Consider the following 17,150-nt stretch of genomic DNA (forward strand, 5'->3'; position numbering starts at 1 on the left):
CTCAGCATGAAGTTGTACATGAATGTGTTTGGTTAAGGGTAACCATTACATTTGACCTCTTATTTACAAATAAAAATAAAAGACTGACACCACTAGACTAAATAATATCGAGCATTTATTTATATTTTCGGTTATTTATTTTGCAAATGAAAAATGACCTTTTATTAAAAAAAAATCAGTATCCGACCCGAAATTATATCCTGCTGATAGTCGGCGACGGTTGCCCTTTCCCGGCTCCCGTTCTAATTTAGTCTCTCCCCTCTTTCCCTCTTTCTCTTATCGTCCCCAAAACTCCTTCCAAACCCAAACCCTAGAGCTTAGGGTTTATCCAATTCCCAATCCTCCTTCCCCAAATTTCTAAACATGTCGAAGCGAAAGTTCGGATTCGAAGGGTTCGGCATAAACCGGCAATCGACCTACAACTTCGAGCAGTCCCAGCAACCCCCTCAGCGCCTCTACGTCCCTCCCTCCTCCCGCGCCCACGGCCACGACAACTACGAAGACACCGACCTTGACAACATCGATTACGACGACGTCGACGCCGCCGCGAATAAAGGCGGAGACGGCGGTGAGGAAGAAGAAGTCGATCCGCTCGATGCGTTCATGGAGGGGATTCACGAGGAGGTGAGGTCAGCTCCGCCGCCGAAGCCGAAAGAGAAGGCGGACAAGTACCAGGACGACGACGAGGAGGATCATCTGGAGAGCTTCTTGAGGGCGAAGAAGGACGCCACGCTGACGCTGGCCTCCGACGCGCTCCACGCCGGATATGATTCCGACGAGGAGGTCTACGCCGCTGCCAAGGCTGTCGATGCCGGATTGGTGGAGTATGATTCGGATGACAATCCTGTTGTTGTCGATAGGAAGAGGATCGAGCCGATTTCGGCTCTGGATCATAGCTGCATTGACTACGAGCCTTTCACTAAGGATTTCTATGAGGAGAAAGAGTCCATTTCAGGTACATTACCATTCTAATAGCTCTCTCTTTATAATTTGATTTCGTAAGTTCAAAATCAAGTGAATGCTAAGCTCATTATAGAAAACAGATTATGAACATAGTTTTGCTTGTTTAGCGATGAGTGAGCAGGATGTTGCCGAGTACCGAAAGAGCTTGGCCATCCGAGTGTCTGGCTTTGATGTACCAAGGCCAGTGAAGACGTTTGACGACTGTGGGTTTTCTCCGCAACTCATGAATGCAATCAAAAAACAAGAGTATGAAAAGCCTACACCAATACAGTGCCAAGCTTTACCCATAGTTCTTTCAGGGAGGGATATCATTGCTATAGCGAAAACTGGTTCTGGAAAGACTGCTGCTTTTGTGCTTCCCATGATTTGCCATATTATGGATCAGCCGGAACTTCAGAAAGATGAAGGTCCTATAGGAGTAATATGTGCACCTACTAGAGAACTGGCGCAGCAAATACACCTAGAGGCCAAGAAATTTGCTAAATCACATGGCATCCGTGTCTCTGCTGTTTATGGTGGGATGTCGAAACTTGATCAGTTCAAAGAACTAAAGGCAGGATGTGAGATAGTTGTAGCTACTCCTGGGAGATTGATAGACATGATTAAAATGAAGGCACTGACGATGCAAAGGGCAACTTACCTAGTGCTTGATGAGGCTGATCGGATGTTTGACCTTGGTTTTGAGCCTCAAATTAGGTCTATAGTTGGTCAGATTAGGCCAGACCGTCAAACGTTACTCTTTTCTGCTACAATGCCCCGAAAGGTTGAAACGTTGGCTAGGGAAATTCTCTCTGACCCTGTAAGAGTTACCGTGGGTGAGGTGGGAATGGCCAATGAGGACATTACTCAAGTTGTTCATGTACTTCCTTCTGATGCTGAGAAGTTGTCATGGCTTCTTGAAAGATTACCGGGTATGATTGATGATGGGGATGTATTAGTATTTGCTTCTAAAAAGGCTGGAGTGGATGAGATCGAAACACAGCTTTCTCAGAAAGGTTTTAAAGCTGCAGCCATTCATGGTGATAAGGACCAGGCTACTAGGGTGGATATTATGAACAAATTTAAATCTGGCACCTACCATGTTCTGATTGCAACTGATGTTGCTGCTCGTGGTCTTGATATCAAGTCAATTAAGTCAGTGGTAAACTTTGATATTGCAAAAGACATGGACATGCATGTTCATCGTATTGGTAGAACAGGTCGTGCAGGTGATAAAGATGGGACTGCATACACTCTTATCACACATAAAGAGGCACGGTTTGCTGGAGAATTGGTTAATAGCTTAGTTGGGGCTGGTCAGAATGTTCCAGTGGAGCTCATGGACCTTGCGATGAAGGTACTGTGCACTACTTGTTGAATGCTGAATGTTCATCTTTATTTGCGGACCAAGGTCTACGTGGCTTTATAACAACACACTTGGTTTTCCAACTAATGGCTTTCTTTCTTAACCCGTTGTACATCATATTGACAAAAAATTCAAAAGAGCTGATAGTCCTTATACAAACCTTTTGGATTTTATTATGAAATCAAATTTGCATATTTCTACCATCACTGTTTTGTTCGAATTAGATTTAGATTCACAAGTTAACAGGAGTAATAATGCACTTCATGCATTAAGTAGTTTTACGTTACAAAAGTCATCACAAGTTAACAGAGTGTTGATTTAGCATTTTTCTAGCTGTCCTTTGATTGATACTTGATGTATAGTTGTTCTATAGATGCTTTTGTACTTGTTTGTAAGTGATCGGCTCCTTCACTTTGTTATGTATTGTCCCTTTTTTTATTTTTTATTTTTTTCCCATTTATGTAGATGTGTTTCTCTTCAAATGAAAAGTAACTAAAACCAAAGAGAACACAAAGTTTCTCAACATATTATGTATCTTGAGAGTTATATTGGTGCAAGTATCTCATGTCGGAGGCTTGTATGCTATCCCTTCTGTTTGACATGATTAGGAAGTAGTATGAAATCTTGGATTTTAAATCTTACAAGCTCTTTTTTATGACATATACCTTGCAAATTGCAGGATGGAAGATTCAGGTCTAAACGTGATTCAAGAAAAGGAGGTATGACTTTTAATCATGATACAACTGTTATTATCTTTGGTGCTTTTGCAGAGGATACTCATGTGGCAGCATTTTGTTGAGACAGCCCCTGATATATTAAATACCCTTTTCTAATGCATTAAATCATATGTATGGGTTGTACAGGTGGAAAGAAGGGCAAAGGGAGAGGCGGTGGTAGAGGCGGTGGCAGCGGTGGCAACAGTGGTCGAGGTGTGCGTGGGGTGGATTTTGGTTTGGGTATTGGATATAATCCGGAATCCAACAGTTCTCCATCACCTGCTGTTACCAGTCGATCTGCCGCAGTTACTTCTTTAAGAACAGGAATGATGTCTCAGTTTAAGAATAAGTTTGTTTCTGCTACATCAAACTCTCCAAGTCAGGGTTCTGGTAACAGTTTGAGTGCGCATGCCAACAAGAGGCCTGCATTACGAGGATTTGTAGCTGCTGGTTCCATTGGGGGAGGCATATATGCGCCTCAGACAACCAATACAGTTTCTCCGCCTCCTGCATCAGCGGTAAACATTTCTTCTCAGAACTCGGAAGAAAATTCGAGCCAGAAGTTGACGGAAAGGTTAATTTCATGATGTTGTTTAGACTTGAACTAGAGTTATCAATTATTGTCTAATTGTAATGCTTAATTGGTTCATCTGTTGTCCTATTGCAGTTCTAGAGACAAACCTAGAGAAAGGCGGAGGCGCTCTGGTTGGGACTGTTGATGCTACGGTTGAAGACCCACTCAAACAAATGAACTAGAATATTTATTTTCCTTGTAGATTAAGAGTCCTGCTATATCTGTATTGTTGTATGTCTGGGTATGGTCTATGGCTCTGCCTAGTTCCTTATTGTACATTTACCTTCCATTTCATTTCATAGATTTGATCCTTACAGCATATAAAAATTTTGATTAATTTCTCGCGTTACTGTTTTTGGATTAAAAACAGATTGATTTAGTACACGCTTCCATGGACGATGAAGTTCAGCTTGAGCACAAGGCACGCTCTTCATCCCCCTTAACTGCTATGGTTGCTCATAATAATTCTTCTTCTGGTAGCTATCAAGCCATATGATATTCAGCATGACCACCACATGCAGTCAATCAACAACAAATGTGACATTCTCCATTTGGTCAAAATTGATAAAAAGCAGAACATAACCACGACACAATATGAGAATTAGTTCTAGACAAAAAAGAAGACAAATGGTTCATTTCCTTGTATTCAACTAATTCAAGTACCTTCTGTATCCACTCCAAAAAAAAGTACATTCTGTATCGTAGCTAGGCCTTGCACTGTTTTGAAGAGAACACTTGAAAACAGTGAATAACAGATAAAAGCTACTGCTAGGCAAGTCACATTCACCACGCTTGCAACTATTTTCGTTGACAACAGATTTTCTATATATAAGAGATGAAGTTTGTCTATTCACAAGATTAACAACGTACCTAAAGAAGCGATTAATCGAGAGTAAGGGAATACAACAAGCTGCCAAACTACTTATAGGGACAATATCTAGTAATATGATTTCTCTGTCGACTGGTGGCACAACAGTTTTACTGTATTTATGCCTTGGGACACTGCTCTACATTAAAGTTTTTTGCAATTTCTCTTCTTCGGGTAGCATTAGGGCATATTGCTAAGCAAGGCTCCTTGAGAGTGGCATCGTCTTCGGGAAGTGGAGGAAGGACCCCGAATTTAAACTGCAGAATTTGAGATAAATAGTGAGTCATTTTAAGGACAATAAACTGTTGAAGTGGGTTGAGCCAGCTAGGTATTGGGTAAACCTGACAACTATAGTCGTTGAAGTTCGGTTCCATCAGTAAAGGGACACCCATGTAATCCTTGAAAAAAGACTGGAGTAACAACTTTGATGGAATTAGCACCAAAGAAGTTATGTTGTGTAGTCAACTAACATTTTACTAAAGCATCACTGACCTGAGTTGGAAGCTTACAAGTATTGACACAGATCCCCACACATTTGCTTTCCTCCAAGTACTTGCATTTCTCAACAAACACCTGCATGAATGCCAATCCTCCCAACAACGTCAGCTGTTATCTAGGCTTGGAAGTACGGCCAAACACTGCCTTCAAATTTTGATTAGGAAATTCGGAGAGATGATTACCCCACTAGCCCATGAGTTCCCATCAGGTAGGTCGACAGAATTAACAGTGCAGGGGCCCATGAGCCATTGACAACTGATTGCAGTCACCCTTGCTTCAGTGTAAATCATATGCCATACAAATTACAGTCAGTGATCCCCTTGAAAATATATAAGAACCACAAGGCTTATGTGTATCCATTGAATATTGAAAGTTGGGATGAAAATGTAGCATAGAAAATACTGACCAACCATGAGCGCGGCTATTTTCCCGCCTTGTATAGGAGCTATTAGCAATTTATAAAGTTCTAACAGGAATGGTGGAAACAGAGATATCAGAACTCGGACCTGCCAAGAACAAAGCATTCAGTCATGTGTACCAACTAGTAAATGTACTCCTTTTTTTTTCTTTTTTTTTTCCCATTTTTGTTTTGGTTTGATGCTAAATCCAGTGCTAAGATCATCTGATTGTTCATTGAATGGCATGAATGAAGTCCCGAACATCAAATTGTACTGTAATGAAGTCCATCCTTAAAAATTATTGGTTAAATTGAGTAACTGAAGTTTATTATTAATATTATTGCAAATACTCCAATTGAGCTACATATGGAAATGAGTACTGTGTTGGGTGCGAATGGAAAGTATTCGAGGCTTTCCAATAATGACTTAATGAGGGGATCGATTCAAGAAGCAAGCTTGGTCTTTGTGAAAAAGAGGGTTGTAATAATATTCCCTGGAACGGAAGTCCTCATCAAGTCTGTTATCGGCTCAATTCTAGCTTATCCAAAAATATTGTTCAGATTTAATAGTAAGAGCTAGATGTTGTTCTTTATAATTTGTCATGTGGTTATGTAAACATTGGTGAAATTGTTAATCAGTTAAGTTGGAATGAAGTGTGATAGCTAAAGAGAAGTGGAGGTTGTTTCCGAAGCTCTGTCAGTTAGGTTATACAATGAACTTAATTTCCCAAATTCAGACTCCATGTGAGCTTGTAACGGTTCAACACTAACTTGGAATTGGAGCGGCATATTGGAAGGTCAGTGAATAAATAGAGAATCAACTACGAAATAGAGCGACCGATGCATTTTAGGTACAGAAGTGGGAGCCATCAACTAAAAGGGTTTTGGCTGCTGTGTCTAAATTTTAGGCTACTTGTGTTCAGAAAGGGTGTGATACTTTTGGCTAAAAACCTGTGTATAAGGATATATGCAGATATGATCATATGATCAAAGTCAATGTTGACGGAGAGCATGGAGTTGGTTTGATAATAAGGCGGGGATTGATTGCATTGCTAGAGATTCTAGCCTTAAGGACCTTGACGGAAGGATCAAGTCTATTGTTACTCAATCAGCTGAAGCATTTGCAGACTATCCAACTCGACAATTAGGAAGATTCAACGTTTTCAGCATAGATTGATTTAAACCAATTTAGATACAACTTTGGGATCTAGCTAGTGTTGTTTTACTTGTTTATAATGAGCCAATATGCAAGATATGTATGTACACATGTATTGTATTCTGAAACATAGAAATGAGAGTAGAATAGAGTACCGCAGCTTCTTTAGTATGAGAATTTGTTGGGTTCTGAAGCATCATCCGGTTGGCCACTTCAATCAGTCCATCGTATCCCGGCTTATCCGAATCCCACCCAACTTGTTGAACCATTTTGTTCCTGAACACATTCAGCAACAACTTATCCACCACTCCTCCCTTGTAACTCCCCGATTGCGATTCGCTTTCTGCCTCTTTCGTCTGAAACACACTTAGCAACTTAGCACTCATTTACATTGTTTGAACCAAAAACACCAGTGTCTCACCAAACAAGAGAAGATCCGAATCCGTGAGCTCCGGAGCTGAGATTTCGATTGGGGCCCAAACCGGAACGGAAGCCACGAGGAGGAAATGCTTGCGGGGCAAACAAGCGCCAAAGCCTTCATCTTTTTGCGGAGAGAGAATCAGATACAGCTCCTCGAATAGAAAGAAATCTTTTATAAAGGCCAACCGGGTCGGGTCGGGTTTTAAATACATGGCGGGTATATTTACTAAAACCCTAGCAACAGAAAAACAGAGACTTACTAAACCCTTGTGTGAGAGTTCCAGTTCCAGTTCCAGAGAGAAATGAATCGTGGCCGTTCGATGTGTACGGCGGTTGTTGCGGCGGCGGGTCCTCGGCGTGACAATCCGGAGAGGCTGTACCGGAGGTTATCGGCTTTGGGAGGCAGCGGGAGGAGCGCGGCCAAGGCCTTGAATGATTACATCATGGAGGGCAGAAAGATCCAGAAATATGAACTCGATCGCTGCGTCAAAGAGCTCCGCAAGTACCGCCAGTTCCAGACTGCCCTCGAGGTTCCCCTCATTTTCATCAATTGTGATTTATGTGTTAGGTGTCTCTTGGAGTTGAATTTGATCATGAATTTCGGCTAGTTAATGCCCTCTGTTTTTGTGGTTGATTAGTGCAGATAATGGAATGGATGGAGTTTAGGAAGATAAATTATTCGTTGCCTGACTATGCGGTACGATTGGATCTCACGGCCAAAGCCAAAGGGATAGAGGCGGCAGAGAGTTACTTCAGCAACCTACCGCAGTCTGCCAAGAACAAATTGACTTATGGGTCCCTTTTGAACTGTTATTGCAAGGAAGTGATGGAAGAAAAGGCTTTGGCGCTCTATAAGAAGATGGATGAGTTGAACTATGTTGACTCTGCTCTGGTTTTCAACAATCTCATGGCTCTGTATATGAGAAAGAAGCAGCCGGAGAAGGTGGCTCCTTTCGTAGAGGAAATGAAGCGGAGGGAGATACGTTTGGATACTTTTAGTTATAATATCTGGATGCAGAGCTATGCCTCTTTGAATGATATGAAAGGCGTAGAGAGTGTTGTGGAAGAGATGCAAAGCCAAGATGAAGACGAATGTGATTGGTCAACATATAGTAACCTGGCTTCCATCTATGTAAAGGCGCAGCTTTATGAGAAGGCTGAGGTAGCTCTTAAATTGTCTGAGAAAGTGATGATGTCCGGGAAGCCACAGCGCCAGACGTACCATTTCTTGATTACACTCTATGCCAACACTGGTAATCTAGGTGAGGTCAAAAGAATATGGGAATCCCTCAAGTTAGCTTTTCCGGATACCAACAATATCAGCTATCTTCTTGTGGTTCAAGCGCTATGTAAGCTAAAAGATGTGGAGGGTTTGAAAGAATGCTTTGAGGAGTGGCAGTCTAATTGCTCCAGTTATGATATGAGGTTAGCAAACGTTGTTATACGTGCTTATCTGAGTCAGAACATGTATGAAGAAGCGCTGTTGATCTTTAAGGATGCTACTAAGAGGTGTAGAGGGCCTTTTTTCAAGGCTCGGGAAATCTTCATGGCCTACTTCTTGGATAATCGTCAGCCTGATCTGGCCATTAGCTATTTGGAAGAAGCGATTTTAGAAACCAAGGATGACGAATGGCGTCCATCTCCAGAAACCATTGCTGCATTTCTGAATTATTTTGAGGAAACAAAAGATATTGATAGTGCTGAGAACTTTTGCAAGATTCTGAAGCGTCTAAATTGTCTCAGTTCCAATGAGTATTGTTTGTTGCTTAAGGTTTATGTAGCTGCTGGTGAATTCCTTCCTGAGATATGTCAGAGATTGAAGGAAGACAACATTCAAATAAGCCCCGAGCTCGAGGAATTGGTAGAGAAGGTTTCCCCAAGCAGATCAACAACATAGTAGTCCCCTAGTTTAAACAGGTTTTGGCATTTTGCAGTTCCTTTAACTTATACTCAGAACCCGTAGTTTTCTGAACTCAAGATTGTTAAAGGCTGGTTTTCAAAATTAAATCTCAATCTAATTTCATATGTGTGCTAATAATAAGCATTCACTCGAAATTGTCTTCACAAATGTCTTTGGGATCGAGGCCTTTCTATAAGTCTCAGATTGCGGTTTCAGGTATCTGGTCTTTTGTTTTTGTATTATGACCGTGATTGATTGTGTAATACTGTTTTGGCCGCAGTTCCTTGTGTTTTTCCTTTGTGGTTTATTAATGTAAGATGTAACCACATATTAGAAAGTCATCAATGATAATGCCATGATGATGGGTAAATTTTGATGAATTCCTCTTGCAAAAATCGTTATAATTATTATTTTTCTTTCTTTTCAGAATGTACAAAAATAAAGGTGGGTTTACCATTGGGTGATGAGCTTGATTGGGAGGAATAAATGTAAATCTGTTTCTGCATTTCTCTTTCTTTTCTTTTTCTCTTTTTTTTGCTTATTTGTTTTTCATTCTCTGGAAGGCTGTGCTCTTAAATAGGTGATGGACGCATGATGGTTTCTGAAATCCTATTGTGAGTTAGAATATCACTCCTCTCTAACCTTAAGTTATTGTGTTATGGTTTGATTGAATGGTTCTTAGGTTCTAATGCACCATTATGTTTGGTTTGTTAGAGTTGACTTGCAATAGCAGGGGCATATTTGAATTGTGTGTTTTTGTGTAATATTTCTACATACTTTGATATTTAGTTTGTCTTCTTCATAATTGTTGGCATTATTTCTTACTTAATAACACACACAGAACTGTTATTAGGACATCCGTAGGTATCACATCATATTGTGGAGTGTAAAATTGAAACACAAGAACTTCTATCATTTTTAGCATATCACATTTGTTTTATACTAATACACGTATAAGAATTAGAAATAAAGATCTTTGTCCGATTTCTATTGTTATAATAGTCTCCGGTGTGAACTGCCTCGATTCTCCATGTCACTACCCTGGAGAAATAGTAATCTGTGCATCTTGTGTATTGTTTTGTACTACATATATTGTTTTGAAAAATGAGGTTGAAACCAAAACTACGCTGAACCAAGTGATTGAGTTTCACTCTATTTATACTTGCTCATCAACGTCATGTCCTTTGGTTTGTCTTCAACTGTTTAGATTCTCCTCCTTGACTGTAATTAACTTCCGACATACTTGAAATTGCTATTCCATGATTTCCAGGTACTTGAATTTGTTGATAAACATGCAATTTTGTCCTTGTAGACCTGATACAGAGTGGAAACTCACAACTCTCCATCCTCCTTACTGTAGGCAAATGATGTAGAAGTTCAGTTTTTCCATTATCCCCACCAAAACAAGTTTAACCAACTCTGAAGGGTTGTTTGTCAGTTTCCAGGCCTCCTGCTATTTAGTATTTACTGAAGCTTTAGTTGAAGAAATTGGTTGTTTTCGTTGGCTAATTATCACCAGCTAGGCTGGCATTTTTAGCTTCTCTCTGTTTTTTTTTTTTTCTTCTGGTCTTTTAGCCTCAACTGTATAAAACAAAACATGCAACTATGGTTGATCTGATTCTTTTTATATATACTTGTTTTTGGCATTTTTTCTTAATTATCTACTGTATCGTTGTTGTGATGAAAAATTACTAAACCAGATTTTGATTTCCGGAGTTGTTTTTCTCTATTTATCTACAACAACAAATAATATCTGGAAAAACAAACACCAGGAAATAATGATGGCATGGCTCACATTTTTGGTACGGAGGTCAATCTGATTTGCTACCTTAACTATTATTTATGCCAATTTGCTACTTTATGTTTTCAAAATTAGCCAATTTGCTACATTTTTGTCATTTTAATTTGTTCATTTCTTCATTCAAACATGAATTAATTTTGAAAATCGAAAGTTAAAGTTTGTTGATATTGAAATTTTGATAAGTAAATCGGTTAATCTTGGCTGAAATAAAAGTTAAGGTAGCAAATTGGCTAATTTAGAAAAGCTAGGGTAGCAAATTAGTTGAAATGAAAATTAGGGTAGCAAATTGACACTAAGATGAAAATTAAGGTAGCAAATTGGCAATTATGCCTTTAGGCTTTTAAGTTTGGGATCCCCTTAACTTCCAGAATTTCATTCAACAATTATTGCCCGCATTCTTTCTGGTCTCACATTTACTCAAGTTTTTTATGTTATGTGCCACCAAACATACATATAACATCACTAAAAGGATATTCATCAACATTCACAGATAAAAATTCTGCTCAAAGTGGTTGTGAACTGATTATATGAAATGAACGAGTATTTACATATAGAGAATCCGAAACAAAATTTTCTACAATGTACAAAACTGCCTGAAGAATTTCTCGACTCTGTTTCCTTCTGCTTTACTCTCTTCCCCGCATCAAAACTTGATCTGCGAATGATGATCATGTTAGATAAGCCATAGCATTTGCCCATTAAGCGCACTTCAAAGAAATTCAACATCTTCTTCCTGATCTTCCAGGACGATAGTGGCAAGAGCTAGTCTATATGCTGAGGATCTTAAATTCCTCACAAGAACATATATTTCCTTCCGTCTCCGTTTAATTGGCATCATATCCCACTGTTCCCCTCTAATATGAGCAAGTAGTACTGCCTCACAAAAAGCTTGTGCCACTGTTTTCTTGCTGTAAAAGTAAAATTAATAACAATGATCAATGCAACATAGCATAAGGCAAATAATGAACACACAGTAAAATGGAAACAAAAGTTTGTAGTTGAGATGTAGCAAGAGGCCTATAGACTAACCTCCCTCGAACAAAACCAGTGGTCACAAAGCCTATAGGCCAACGATGAGATTCTCTACTGATAGTATCCCCTGGTAGTTGGAGTTCCCACTTACCAGAAGATTGCTCTTTGAAATAGGATCTCACGGCAGATTGAGGAACTTGTAGTCCTCCATCAATATTCTCTGATCTGCAGGACATGCACCTTTATAATTATTACTAGGAAAGATGTATATAATTAATAGCAATTATATTTACAGTTCATCCTCTGTTGTGTCTAATGACATTAAATTTCACTAAACATCAAAGACAAGTTCTAAAGATTACTAAGCATAGAAAACTATAAGTTTATATATAGCCCTTGAACTATACAGCCTTTAATATTGTCCATGCACATAAGAGCAAACACATAAAGTCAACTTCATTAAAACCAGAAAAGAAAACACCTACGTTAGAAAGGAAAAGGCTGGAACAAAGTTCCAAGAACCACCAAGTACAAATACAGATTTTAGAAGCTTACTCATAAAAATATCAATCAAGGGAACAAAGTAATTCAATATTCAAAGTGGTCTAAAAAGTAGTTAGTACCTTGTCCAGAGTGAGATGTCAGTCAATTGAGGTGCACAAACAACTGCTCCCTCTTCAAAAAACCCTTCTTTGTAAGCATGGAGAAATACTCTTACAAAACATAACTTGTGGTTGTAACTAAATTTTGTAATCCCATTTTGGCCATGCCCAAGGTTGCTTTCATCCCTCATAAATGCAGTAAAGCTTGTCGACTTATCGGTCACATGAGGACGTAGGCGTAACTTACAGCCTTGGAATTCATTCAAGAAATTTTTCAGTGAAAAAGATGTCCGTGCTACAAAATATGTAACATCATAATTTTCACACTCCGAGTTAGATGATGAATTGTTTCTGACTGCATCTTCCAGTCTAAAAGTTTCAGCATTTTGCATTTTGGTGGGTCCTTCCCTTAAAGAAACTTGGATACTATTCCATGGTGGTAAAATTGGAACCCTCAAAGGTCTTTGTGTTGGAGGACGAAGTTCGTCTTTAACATTGGATGCAGCACTTTCAGTTTCTTTAAGGCATAAATACGCATGGCAATCCGGGAAATCCGAAGGAAAATATGGCAATCCTACCTGCAAAAGAAGATGAGACTTACTTGCATCGTTTGAGAAGGTGTATACTTAACATTACAGATTAACTGCACATACTTACGTCACATGAAATCCAGTGCTTCTCCCTCAAACCTATCACATTGGCCCCCTTGGAGATAAGAGGAATCCAAAATGCCCTGACCCAGCTCAAGGGTAGAATTACAGACCATCTGTAAAGAAATAAGAGAGAGTTTAATGATACATATAGATAAATTACTCTGGAAGTTTAAAAGATATATATATATATGTTCTATAGAAGTATGTTGGAGGAGTAGAGAACATTGATGCGATTACTGCAGACTTGGACCAAGCAGTTACCAGTTATTGCACAAAGAGTAAGTATTGGACATTGACATGATTAATGCACAGACATATAAAAGGCAGCTACAAATTATTGCACAAAGAGTGATTGTTTTGTGATTGTTAGACACTGAAGCCATGAATTACATTTTTAGAGAAGAAAAATGTTGAGCTAGTTTGTATAATTGAATTACCAGCATAACAATGAGACCCTTGAGCAATTTATTTAATAGAAACATTAAACTCATTATAATTGAACTTACAAGCATGAACATCAAGATACAGTGACCATTAAATGCCATACTTAAGAGCTAACCATTAATATAAGGACTCAGTATTATGCTAGATTACTAGACCATTAAAGGCCATACTTAAGAGCTAACCATAAATATAAGGACTTAGTATGATGCTAGATCACAAGACCAAGTAATGCAACACTGGAAGCATAAAAAAGGAAGAGAGAAGTTTACCCATTATGCATGCCCCTTCTGTCGTTATTTTTCAAAAGCAGAATTGGACAAGATCTTGAGCACTGCAAATTGGTTGAAGTATTTAGTACCCTTGAACTTGATTCATCAAGACAGAAGAGGTTTTTATTCTGGTCATATCTTTCCTTGCAAATAACTGTCTCTTCCACTGGAGGACTTATACCTCTGTTAACATCCCACAAATTCTTTTCTGCGAGCATGCTAGTACCTTCGGCTTCTGACCCCATCAAGGACAGTATCACTTCTTTCTTTTCTGAAATATTTTCATAGACAAAATGCTCTTTGTCTTCAGTTCCTTGTACATCAGCTAGTATACTAGCAGAACCTGACTCAGCAGCATTTGCAGTCTTTCGTTTGTCTATGAACACACGAGGATCCTTGACTCTAAGAGACATCACTGCATGGGAAGGAATGTCTTCTTCATTTTCAAGCACATACTTAGAATGGGAATCATCTGAAGCTTCCGCAACTGAATGTCTATTCAATGCCCACGTATGGTCCTTACTTCTGTGCAGCCAGAAAATTTAATAAGCGATCTTTAACTTCAGGCATGATTAAAAAATTGTACCCATCCGAGTATCCGCTACTAACCTTGTAACAGGGCACAATGTCCTTTGGAGGAGTTGAAATGCTTTTGATCCCATAATTTCTAATTTTGCGAGTTTGCCCTCAAGTGAGAGACACTTAATCACGCTGCCGCTCTCTTCCATCTGAGATAATACATGAAGATGTAATCTAAGCATCCAACAGTTATAAGTTTGGTATTCTAACATCTACAACTTTTAACTAGAGAATATCTATTGCCAGCAAGCACAGAACAAATACAACCAAGGTCGCCTTGAAAAAGATCATCACTTTTCATGACTATGAGTAACATATATACAAAAGTATTGACACGGATTATCTTCCCTGAAAATCATCAGATACACAGAACTTGAGGGTATTATTAATACGTTACTCAAAATAACGTTCCCAACAAATAATATGGCCTTATTTCACAGTAACTTTTTAAAATGTCAAAAATAGAGAAAAAAATCTAAAACAAAACAGGGATAGCAGAATTCAGATGGCTTCACAAGCTCCAGTTGTTAATCTTGTCTACCATTGAATTTACTGTATAAAGCTTGAATATGAGCAAAGAGAAAGCATGCTCACCTCTTTTTGGCAAGCTAATTTAAGCGCATCATATCCTGCAGGGAAAGCAGAAGCATGTATCCACACCCAAAGATGGCGAAAGGTAGAAGAGCGCTCTGTAACCTCTAGACCATTAGATATAACACAATTATAGACAGCAGAAGCATCATTATCTTTATCCTGTTGGCAAGTGGGCCGCCACATATAGGTAACAGGTGCAATTGGTGTTGAACATGGTGCTCCAAACTGATGAAGCTGCCCAAACATATAGGTTAATATCTCAAGTCGCTCATGCCACTCAAAACAAAAGTGCAATAAGACAAAGTACCATTGCAGTATCATATATGGCCCCAGAAATAATGGAACGGGTAATTTCTTCAGAACGAGCTGATGGAGAAGGCACCAATACCATTCTTAAAACTGATAGTAACGATTCCTGAAGCATATAAAATTAATTTAAAACCAGAAATTTAGTAACGGAAGACAACCTTTTTGCTACACCAATTTTTGAGGAAAAAAACGAAAAATAATTTTAAGAAATTGATAAGATAAGATAGAAAGTAAATGCCTTGCCTCTTTACCCTCCAATTGCATAGCTACATGATAGCTTGCATCATGGGCAAGCACTCCAGCTTTGAACCACTTCAGGACAGCTCTGGAACCCCTTCCACTAACAAAAACAAGAAAAAAAAAAAAAAAAAAAAAAAAAAAAAAAACTTTAGTCAAGAAATGTGAGAGTAACTCAACAAGAGAATCAGATAAATATACAAATAATGAGGGACTGACCTGCCCTGCAAACCTAGGGGAAGATAATAACCCCAAAGCTTAGTCATTGTGAACCGCTTGGCATGCCAAACATGTGTTCTAAGCCTCTTCGTTCCATCGCCTGAGGTGCAGAAACCCTTTTCAAGGTTCATTTTAAGCTCAGCCCTCCGACGAATGCGACGAGGAACATTCTTATCATCCTTCTCTGAAAGAAAAGCATTGCTTTGATCAACTACTCCATGCTTCTGCTTTTTTCTACTTCTCTTTTTTGCGGCTTGATTGTCATAAGCAGTGGTCCTTCTTCTCTTGCTTCTTTGAGACCGGAAATCATTCTTCAATCGGTCAGTTACAATTGTATGGAGCGTCTCAAGTTCTGTAGCTCGCGCTTCTGCAAACTTTTGCACACTTAATTTTCGAGGCGGAGCTGATGAAACTTGTGACCGTTTGTGTCCATCGGTAGCCATTAAACTGATCTAATCTTCTTCAGCTCCAGAACACAATATTATAAGGAAATTTAAGTAGCTTTTCTTCCTTTACTCATCCTACTACATCACTCTGAAAAAACAATAAAAAACATCAATTCAGCGAGATGGCTTAGCAAGCAACAGCGGTTACCAACACATTGTAAGTTTGAAAATATAAGAAATCTAAAACCTGATGTTTTCATAATAGCATGACAGCATTAAACAAAAATACACCAATGCCTTGCTCGGGTTTTGCAAGCAATAATGATAATAGGAGCTAGCCCAGAGACCAGAGCTGTACAAATTTTTCATAATGCAAACAGTGATGTAATACAACTAGATAAAATATATGGGTCTTCAAATCCAGATCAATTCTTGTGGAGAATCTATGAAGAAGAAGCAAAACAATCCACCATTACCTACAGTACAACACTAGCCAATCAGAGAATAAAAACAGACCTGAAAATCGCTTCATGTCACCTGTCTGGGTCTCGGCTTGTGGAGGTTGCTGGGTCAGGGTTCAGAGAGCCGAGAGGGACAGAGCTGCAACGGCTGAGCCGCTGAGGGGGGTTCAGGGTTTTAGATACGAAATTGGTGTCATCCGGGTCGGGTCAACCCTTAATTGAGTTCGGGTCGGGTCGGGTAGTGCTGCTCTTGTTTTTAAGAGAAGTTGAGTTGTAGTTTTTAAAAGAAGAAGAGGCATAGGTCCTGATCAGATCTGGCTGTCTGGATTCTTCGCCGGCAAAGAAAATGAAAGATGCCCGCTCACTCCTACTAGTCCTCCTCGCCGTGACGTCACTGCTCTCCACCGCCGCCTTCGCCGATTCAATCCACGGCTGCGGCGGCTTCGTCGAGGTAAAACATCACTCCACTCTCTGATACACTTGATTTAGGGTTTGATGAAACTGATTCGGACTCTGGATTTTGCAGGCGAGCTCTGCTTTGATCAAGGCCAGGAAGGCCTCCGATGCTAAATTGGACTATTCTCACATCACGGTAAAACTAAACTCGTTTTTTAACATCGCTACGATCTTTGCAGCATTTTGAAACTATAATCACTCTTTACTCGGTGGATTGTGATGTTAGGTTGAGCTTCGAACTGTTGATGGATTGCTCAAAGAGAGTACTCAGTGTGCTCCCAATGGCTACTACTTCATCCCCGTCTACGACAAGGTCTTCTCTCTCTCTCTC

The 17,150-nt window shown here is 39.4% G+C and overlaps 5 protein-coding genes across 5 annotated transcripts in view; 3 read left to right on the plus strand and 2 right to left on the minus strand.

Moving 5' to 3' along the window:
* The first annotated feature begins 363 nt into the window (after positions 1–363).
* On the plus strand, positions 364–3,933 carry LOC101305407 (DEAD-box ATP-dependent RNA helicase 24-like). Its single transcript, XM_004288487.1, has 5 exons — positions 364–955; positions 1,071–2,299; positions 2,988–3,027; positions 3,172–3,598; positions 3,692–3,933. The coding sequence occupies exons 1-5, from the start codon at positions 364–366 to the stop codon at positions 3,741–3,743; spliced, it is 2,340 nt and encodes a 779-aa protein (XP_004288535.1). The 3' UTR covers positions 3,744–3,933.
* A 278-nt stretch (positions 3,934–4,211) lies between these two features.
* Positions 4,212–7,058, minus strand: LOC101314896. Its single transcript, XM_004289492.1, has 7 exons — positions 6,939–7,058; positions 6,673–6,873; positions 5,371–5,470; positions 5,147–5,238; positions 4,959–5,039; positions 4,808–4,876; positions 4,212–4,723 (listed from the first exon to the last, which is right to left on the minus strand). The coding sequence occupies exons 1-7, from the start codon at positions 7,056–7,058 to the stop codon at positions 4,586–4,588; spliced, it is 801 nt and encodes a 266-aa protein (XP_004289540.1). The 3' UTR covers positions 4,212–4,585.
* A 257-nt stretch (positions 7,059–7,315) lies between these two features.
* LOC101305699 (pentatricopeptide repeat-containing protein At1g02370, mitochondrial-like) lies at positions 7,316–9,215 on the plus strand. The gene is made up of 2 exons (XM_004288488.1): positions 7,316–7,467; positions 7,581–9,215. The coding sequence occupies exons 1-2, from the start codon at positions 7,381–7,383 to the stop codon at positions 8,832–8,834; spliced, it is 1,341 nt and encodes a 446-aa protein (XP_004288536.1). The 5' UTR covers positions 7,316–7,380; the 3' UTR covers positions 8,835–9,215.
* Positions 9,216–11,331: 2,116 nt separating this feature from the next.
* On the minus strand, positions 11,332–16,509 carry LOC101315187 (ribonucleases P/MRP protein subunit POP1-like). Its single transcript, XM_004289493.1, has 11 exons — positions 16,419–16,509; positions 15,517–16,050; positions 15,304–15,400; positions 15,059–15,166; positions 14,752–14,985; positions 14,188–14,306; positions 13,579–14,103; positions 12,870–12,978; positions 12,234–12,790; positions 11,668–11,835; positions 11,332–11,546 (listed from the first exon to the last, which is right to left on the minus strand). The coding sequence occupies exons 2-11, from the start codon at positions 15,957–15,959 to the stop codon at positions 11,348–11,350; spliced, it is 2,559 nt and encodes an 852-aa protein (XP_004289541.1). The 5' UTR covers positions 15,960–16,050; positions 16,419–16,509; the 3' UTR covers positions 11,332–11,347.
* Positions 16,510–16,648: 139 nt separating this feature from the next.
* Positions 16,649–17,150, plus strand: part of LOC101305985 (nodal modulator 1-like) — a 10,827-nt gene continuing 10,325 nt past the window's right edge. The window contains exons 1-3 of the mRNA XM_004288489.1: positions 16,649–16,814; positions 16,890–16,955; positions 17,046–17,132. Of these exons, the coding sequence (XP_004288537.1) occupies positions 16,710–16,814; positions 16,890–16,955; positions 17,046–17,132 (258 nt within the window). The 5' untranslated portion in view covers positions 16,649–16,709. The remainder of the gene's footprint in view (positions 16,815–16,889; positions 16,956–17,045; positions 17,133–17,150) is intronic.

The sequence above is a fragment of the Fragaria vesca genome, linkage group LG1 (assembly GCF_000184155.1).
Source record: "Fragaria vesca subsp. vesca linkage group LG1, FraVesHawaii_1.0, whole genome shotgun sequence".
NCBI classification, from domain to species: Eukaryota; Viridiplantae; Streptophyta; class Magnoliopsida; order Rosales; family Rosaceae; genus Fragaria; species Fragaria vesca.